Source organism: Podarcis pityusensis, assembly GCF_964106645.2.
Source record: "Podarcis pityusensis genome assembly, chromosome: 2".
NCBI classification, from domain to species: Eukaryota; Metazoa; Chordata; class Lepidosauria; order Squamata; family Lacertidae; genus Podarcis; species Podarcis pityusensis.
Genome location: NC_138029.1, coordinates 35,519,683 through 35,527,990, shown reverse-complemented (window position 1 = coordinate 35,527,990; position 8,308 = coordinate 35,519,683). Strand labels below are relative to the sequence as shown.

The window sequence follows — 8,308 nt, the reverse complement described above, 5'->3', positions numbered from 1 at the left end:
CCACCTCCCACCCCAAACTGAGATGCTGAAATGAACAATACTTACACGAGGGAACCAGGAATTGGTTTTTGTGTAAAAGGTCAGTGAACTCACTTCTGGTAATGAAAATAAATCTTTCTTAGTTCTAAATGTTTGTCTACCACTATTTCTAAGCCATCATGTTGCACATTACCCTGGTATATGCATATTTCTGTACACATTATTACCTGGCTAGAGAACTGCACTGTGAAATTAGTTGTGTGGATTTTGAAGGATGGCTGTGTTTCAGTTCTCATATTGTTTTGGAGAAAGCGAATTAGGCAAGTTTTTAAATGCAAACTGAAACAAATTTCTCTCCCATCCAAGAAAAAACCCACAAAGTAGATCCACAAGCTTGAAGTCAGCTCATTCCTGCTCTAGACAATACAAATGTAAATAATAGAGAAGGATGCCACTGCCAACCCGTTGTTAGGATCCATCGCACTGATAATCAGGGTGGGAGCTTACCGTTAAAAGCATGCCTTACAAAACCCCCACACATATACTAAATAAAAGAATGTACATTTTACCACCCCACCCCCCTCTCCTTCTTTCCCCCCTCTCTTCTTCCCCAACCTTATACTGCAGGCATAGGCAAACTCCGGCCCTCTAGATGTTTGGGACTACAATTTCCATCATCCCTAGCTAACGGGACCAGTGGTCAGGGATGATGGGAATTGTAATCCCATACACCTGGAGGGCCGGAGTTTGCCTAAGCCTGTTATACAACACTAATGTTTCTCACCGAATGTAACTGATCTCTCTGTGGAAAGAAAACACCAAGAGAGACAATGCACATACTTTTGTAACCAATAAAATCTTTAATAGATTTTTTTTAAAAAACAACAACACAAAACATGTGCTACCAGATGGCTGACCACGTCAAAACGAATAATCCTTCACCTCCTCAACATATTCCTCTGGATTTAGTGACAGTGAAACTGCAGCACCAATTACGGTAATAAGGCAGAATATCCACAGGGGATGTTTATTTTAACATGCATGTGTCAAGGTGATCAATTTATTAAGACACCTAACTGAATTTCACTGGATTTATTTTCAGTGTATGAGAGAGGAGGCAATGACTATGGCAGGAATTCCCTCACCCAACCCAATTTCAGCCCTCTGGTGCAGATTTGGGGAGGGTGTGAGGTGTGCATGAGGAGAGGGTGGTGGGAAGTTCTGTTGCACAAGTGTAAAATCCTTGCGCTCTCAGAACAAGTTTGGATCCCACCCAGTGCAACAGAAAGGGATCTGGGAAGCTTGAGTTTGAACCTCACTGTGTCCACATAAGTACACATAAATGGTGTCTATTGGTGTAAGAGTCTTGTCAAAGGGCAGCAGAAATAGCAAGGATTGCACATCAGAAAGGGATGCTGGAGAGGGTAGGACCAACTTGAAGAGACACAAAATCTCACTGCTAGGTTTAGTAGACCTTTTAGGAACCACCACTTTAGAAGACAGCTGTGCACAAGGCTGGAATACAGAAACCCCAACATTATTTGCATCAAGTAATTCTGAACATTGTGGATTTCTGGAGCGCCTTTGTTGGAAATTTCTGTTGACGTGCTGGCTTCCATAAGCATTGTCAATGTTCAGGATTCCATGTGAGCATAGGAAAAGATCCCTGCCCTTTGGGGACAGCAGTCAAGAGACAGAAACTACACCTGATGTGTTATCACAGGTAGTTATTGGGCTGAAGTTTATTTGTTTTTATTTACCTGAAGCAGGCGCTTAGGCTGCAATCTTGTGCAGAGGAGAAGAGAGGCACCTCAGTCCTTCTTAGGGTCGTACCCCCTTATTCCAGAGCAGCCTTTTTTTAGGCATAGGTATGACATTATTTTCATAGTCATTCATTCATTATTTCTGAAACTTTCTCCCCTTAAGTGTGTATAGAACTGGACAGCCTTAGAATACGTGCACATTACCATGTATTCTGCTTCCAGTGCATTCCTACCACTGGTGTTTGAAGCCAAGTACACATGACATTAGCCACAATCTATCTGTATCTTGTAGTTTCTCGAGAAATACTCCTGTTCACTGTGTTTTCCCTGATTTGAAAACATGTCGTGGTTAAGCTGAGGTGCATACAGTTCAGACAGCAGTTTCACATGCACAAATTAGGGCTTCCTAGAATAGGAGCTCGGGAAGTTCCAGGTACAGGGGGGGAAATCATGCAATGCCCATGGGGTGTGTAGAGCAATCTGGTGTGTAGAGCTAGTGTGGTTTGAAACATAGGTGGTGAAACAACATTGCTGTATTTTAAGTCTCTGATGTGCACATACCCTTAGAGACTTGCTTTCAGCTGCTACTACTTCATCATCATCTGAGTTACTGTTTATTGACATGTTGAAGTCACCTTGAAAATATTTTATTGAAAGGTAGGGTGAAAGTATTTTTTAATAAATAATATCCGATAAGTAAAATAATGGCTCTCACGCATCACATGAGATATGGTTGAACAGCTGCTTTGCAGCCTCAGTTCCACTAATAAAATGGGAATGGATGTTGGCCACATTTTGCTGTAGAGACCCTTTTTGATCCCAATAGCAAATGTTCTACAGTGTTCTGTAGTTTGTTTGTATTAAGTATTTTTGCACATTTCTTCCCTCCCAAGGAGGATCAACTTTGCTGCTGATATTCTGACATGAATCTAAGGTGGCCAAATGATACAGCTGTTGATATATGTTATGATATGTTGAGTCATTTAGCGAAATCTTCAAGAAAGGTGTTTAGTTGTCAAATTTGTAATACAGCTGCATGTAACATTTGTCTGACATGCAGTGGCGTTATGGGGTGGTCTTTGCATGTGTGGATGCATAACTCTTCCTCCTAAAACATCTGTGGCTTGGCACTTTCGTCCTCACCAGATTCTAGAATAATATTGAAGCCCTGTCTGGAGGAGGGTGGGGTAGAACAATAGCAAGGTAAAAGTTAAGCTTTCGTTCTTCCTGCTGTTACAGTTGCTACATCCCAAGAAAACTTAGGAGCTGATAAGCAGACACCAGTCTGGCTGAGGTTATGCAACACTGTAGTTTGAACAAAAACATGTACAGTGGGAACCTTGGGTTACATACGCTTCAGGTTACATACACTTCAGGTTACAAACTCCTCTAACCCAGAAATAGTACCTCGGGTTAAGAACTTTGCTTCAGGATGAGAACAGAAATTGTGCTCCGGCGGCGCGGCGGCAGCAGGAGGCCCCATTAGCTAAAGTGGTGCTTCAGGTTAAGAACAGTTTCAGGTTAAGAACGGACCTCCAGAACGAATTAAGTACTTAACCCGAGGTACGACTGTAGTCCCAATATCTGTTTACTGAATATTCTGGCTTCAGTTGAAAACTGTCCTTGCAAGACTTTTTGTTTAAGTCAGACGCACGCATGCACCCCCCCCCGCCCATTTCTTTAAATTTGCATGCATGCTTATATGGCAGTGTTTCTAGTTGCTTCCCCCCATAGGCCAGTTTTTTGTATGCAATTGTAACAGTGGCTCAGGAAACTCTTTCGTGGCACCCCATACTGAACACTTCTTGTGTTCCACAGGTGGGCTGAAGCTGAGCCAAGGGCTTGTCCCAAAGCTTTTCTTTTTTAAAAATGATAATCAGAGTTCCTGATAAAGAGAATGTCTTTGAACTTGTATAGATTGCTTTTCCTAAGAACTAAGATACACTTATCCTAAAAACCTTTGCAGATGATCAGTTTGTAATAATAAACACTGTTTCTGCCAATTTGTCACGTAGGAATGATCTCTGCTTTCAAAGAAATTCAAGGACATTGCATTATCCCACTACTTAAAATGGCTTTATTGCTGGGAAACTGCAGTCTTTTCCCCACCAGCAAGAGGAGCCAATGCAATGTGCTTTTTTAAATGCACATCACAGGAATGGTTTGATTAGTGCCGTTGATGTGACGGAGCGACAACTTGGTTTCCATTTAGCAGTTTCACACCTCACAGAAAGCCTTTACTTTTCCTTGAGCCTTCAGGTGGACTTATTGCAGAGGTAAACATAACAAACTTTACCAACCCCACCTTACAAGCTCCAAATGGTGAACCTGGAGGCTATGGGTGTGTGTTGCTGCTGCTTCCACTGTGTAGCTTTGAGAGCTGCAGCGCATGGGAGCTGTTCTAGCATGCCATGGAAGGGTGTTTCTAGAGGAAAAGAAGGTTCAGACACTAAAGGTTGTATTCAACTTACTTTTACTCAGAGTAGGCCCATTGAAACTAATGGACCTAAGTTAGCCATGACCATTTATTTCAACTTCTCAGTAAAAATTAGTTGAATATATAACCCTAGCTTACAGAAGGCTGAAAACAATACATGTCAGGAGTAAAGAGCAGTAGGGAGAGGCAGTTTCTTTGGTGTTAGTTTGCTCTGACTTACGGGATCAGTGAAAGCTGCCTTACTCAAAGTCAAGACTTTTGGCCTCTCTAGCTCAGTAGCGTCAATTCTGACTGGCAGCCGCTCTCCAGGGTTTCAGACAGGAAATTTCCCACTACCTGGAGATGTCAGAGATAGAATCAGAGCCAATTTGCCTGTGGAGCATGTGGTTTCAATGATCAATAGATCTCCCCCAATGGCTCACCATGCTTAGAACATGCCTACAATAAATGCAGGTGTGAGGAATGAGGATGTTGCTTTTTCACATAAGTCACAATGCTAGAACTAAAAACAGCTTGTGGTTGAAGAAGTGTGCATGCACACGAAAGCTTATACCAAGAACTAACTTAGTTGGTCTTTAAGGTGCTACAGGAAGGAATTTTTTTATTTCAGCTTGTGGTTAGAATGCTTGCAACTGGGACTAGTGGTCAGGTTTGCCTCTGTCGCTTGCGTCAGTATGTAAATGCATAGAAACATAGACCAAATAAGGAATACAGTAAACAGAAGTGGTGGTTGTCGAAATCTGAGGAATGGGAGATGTCAACGAGGACAGGAATGTTAGTAGGTAAATTAGGGGGTTGTGATAGGCTGTAAACCTTTTAGTACCCAGCTAATGGGGAGACAAGGAAGGGAAGTTGCGCTTTGGGTATAGGGAATATAAGCTTATGCTTTGTCAGTTTTGGGTGTTCCTACTTTGGACGCCCGCTCTTGCAAGAACGTATGTATTCAATAAACTCTTTGCTGCTTCACCAATTTTGTTCAGATTGTATTTTAAGGAGCAGGATTAAGGGTCTTAGGACCCACTTCTTACATTTTACAGCAGGTGAGGTCTCTTTCCAGAGGGTTACCTTCATCATGGAGAGAGAGCATGGCATCAAGTTGATAGTCTGGAACAGACTTGGAGGGGTAGCAGGAGAGGAACTTTGCCACAGCATCTTAGCAAATTGCTATTAGTTTCATACTCACTGTGGGCATGCAATGAAAATAGCCAGAGTTGTGCCCAAGATTTAAAAGCAGGTTAAACCATAACAAAAGGTGGTATTCAACTAAGTTTTATTCCAGGTAGACTTAACATATGGATCTAAGAAATGTTCCTTTTAGTGGGTGCACTGAGAGTTGAATACCACCCCAATATGAAAACTAGGAACAGCTAGTCAGCCGCAAGAAAGCAGCTGTATCTGACTATAAAGCGTCTCCTCCAGGAGACTCAATAGCAGCAGCAGTTCTGACTCATTTTGAGGGCAGTGAGGGAGTTGTCAGAGGATATATGATAAAGCTCAGCAGAACGATCTCTCACAAACAGCATCATTTTTCAGAAGAGGGGTGTGGAAAGGAAAGCAATCCAGAGCATGCCCTTCTGAGCCTTTACAAAATCTCCATACTTTTTATTTTTACTTCTGTTTTGATAAGCACAGAGGCAAGAATGTTGACCTGTAAGTATTTTTTTAATATAAAAAAACATGCCAAGCTTTCTTCTCTTTGCTCAAAGCAATTTACAAAATCAATATAATAAAACCAAGTATGAAAAAAACAAATTTAAAAAGTCAACTCCACCCCAAGTCAAGGAGCAGCTAAGTTAATACGGAGAACTGACAGCAGCAGAGGACTGATTATTCAATCTTAGGCATAGCTGGGGCTTACTCAAAGGCAAGTGTGCAGAGGACTGCAATCAATGGGACACTTTTTAAGACAAGGGACAGGGAGAGTTTTGGTTTAGAATCTTCTGAAAAGACTGTAGGGTTGAATACTGGTAGACATGCCTAGGGAACTCATTCCATAACCGGCCCCATTAGTAAGGAGCTTCTGTGCCAACAGTGCACAGATTTAATCTTCAAAGGCATTTTGTTGATGTTAACATATATGGGGGAGAGGCTAGCTGAGGTATAAAGGCCTACACCATTCACATATTCAAACCAGTAGCATGAACTGTCTCTGGATAGAATCAAGGTAGTGCAGAAGAAGACTTGACAGGCTGCATTCTGACCATCTGAAGCCTCCCCTTGGAGCACTTTGCAGTACATAGTTCCCAGTATGCACCACCTTTCTTGTGCTTTTAGGCCTAAGCTTTTACACTGTCATTTTCCATAGATGGCCATCAACTTGGGATTGTTTTAAAAGGGGGTTGCAGACAAATTAAATCTGCTAGTCTTGATACTTCTGAATATTAGTTGCTGGGAATCATTAGCAGGAGAATGCTATTGCTGTCATGTTCCACTTGTGGACTTCCTCCCTGAAGTCTGGTTGGCCACTGTGTGGGAACAGGGCTCTTATGTCCAATTTTTAGACATCAGCCACCTATGTTAACAGAAATGCCTATGAGTACAGTGGTACCTTGGTTTACGAACTTAATCCGTTCCGGAAGTCCTTTCATAAACCAAAGCGTTCTTAAACCAAGGCGTGCTTTCCCATAGCAGTGGGGGACTCAATTTACAAATGGAACACACTCAACAGGAAGTGGGATATGTTCTGCTTCCAAGGGCAAACTTAACAAACCAAAACACCTACTTCCAGGTTTGCAGCGTTCTTAATTCAAGTTGTTCATAAACTAAGCTGTTCTTAAACCAAGGTACCACTGTATGTGACTATGAGTTAAAAGTATAGCAACAACACCCCTAGCATTCTCCCCTCCACCTGTGTTACAAATTCTTCTACCAGTTAGAATGGAAGGCAGATTAAACACCAGCAGCAATTTTTTTTAAAAAAAATGTTTTTATATTCCAAAGTTCAGTTACACAGGTAAGAAAGCTTATACAAATCAACAGCATCTTTGTCATTAGAATGGTGAAAATGGCAGCATTATTGCAATTATACAGTTTGGTACCTATGTCACTAACATGCACACTGACATTTAAAGGGGGCAAATGAGCTCTGGCACCAGCTTACATCTGTAGAAACTATTTGGTGCTTCTTTCTGTTTCACAAGCTCCTTCTCCTCAGTAGAGTCCAAATTATGCGCAATGGTTCTCAAACGGCTAGACATAAACATCAGTGTTGATTTGCAGTTTCAAATGTCCAGGCTTTCAAGCCCCAGATGACTGAAACTAAATGGGAGACATAAGGGCAATCCACACAAGTCTCTATCATGGTTTGCATGAAAGTGAGCCTATATACAATCAATTCTTTATGACTCTTACAATTATCTGCAGGAAAACTGAATAAGGCACTCCTGCCTGTAATTGCTGGAGGCAGAGATGAGAAGCGAGAGCAAGTAGATGTCACTCAGTATTGAATGGTTCACAGTGCAACTGATTGACTTCAGTAGTTTCTTGCTCAAGTTCTCATTTCACAGAGTTCAAAGGATCCTAAGACAGTCACAATTATAATACAACATTTAGTGAACTAATATTTACACACTGACATTTCACTGCACACAACTCAGTAAGGGGCAGCTCCTCCAACAAAGAGAGCTTCTTCACGCATAGATATCTGTTGTGATTATGCATAGCCACCTCCTCCTCTTCTTGTGTGTCCATTTTTTAAACAGTCTTTCGTTTTTGCACCAGAAGGAGAGTATCTCCTACCCCTCTGACTTCTGCAAGTGGTGCTTTTGGCATGAATCAAAGTCAGTCTCTTCACTGCGCTCGTCATTGCTTTGCCTTTTTCACTATGGTGCCAACTGCAGAGATCACTGTTGTTTTGGAGCCGCTTGCACTGGTTGTGACGGTTACCACAGCTGGCAGTGTTGCAGTAGTAGTGAGAATGGTGGGTTGAGCTATTGTTGTCACAGGAATGGCAGAATCCCACTTGCTTTTCCTCTTCTGTGCATCTGTGTATGCAAAAAGCAAGCATTAATTTCAGCAGCCCAGATCAGACAAGATGCTTTTTGTCACTATTCCTTGAAGAGCAACCCTTAAATGATGACGCTTTCAGCCATTCCATGCTGACAGAACCAACTTACATGCTCCAAAAAGC

At 41.9% G+C, this 8,308-nt stretch overlaps 1 protein-coding gene across 3 annotated transcripts in view; it reads right to left on the bottom strand.

Annotated features, from left to right (window-relative positions):
- Positions 1 to 5,757: 5,757 nt before the first annotated feature.
- The window catches only part of SAP30BP (SAP30 binding protein), a 34,587-nt gene continuing 32,036 nt past the window's right edge, over positions 5,758 to 8,308 (bottom strand). For 2 of the 3 annotated variants that reach the window (XM_080994022.1, XM_080994021.1), the window contains one exon: positions 5,758 to 8,162. In XM_080994022.1, coding sequence (XP_080850148.1) covers positions 7,981 to 8,162 — 182 coding nt within the window. In that variant the 3' untranslated portion in view covers positions 5,758 to 7,980. The remainder of the gene's footprint in view (positions 8,163 to 8,308) is intronic. The other variant, XR_013982482.1, reaches the window with a different exon arrangement.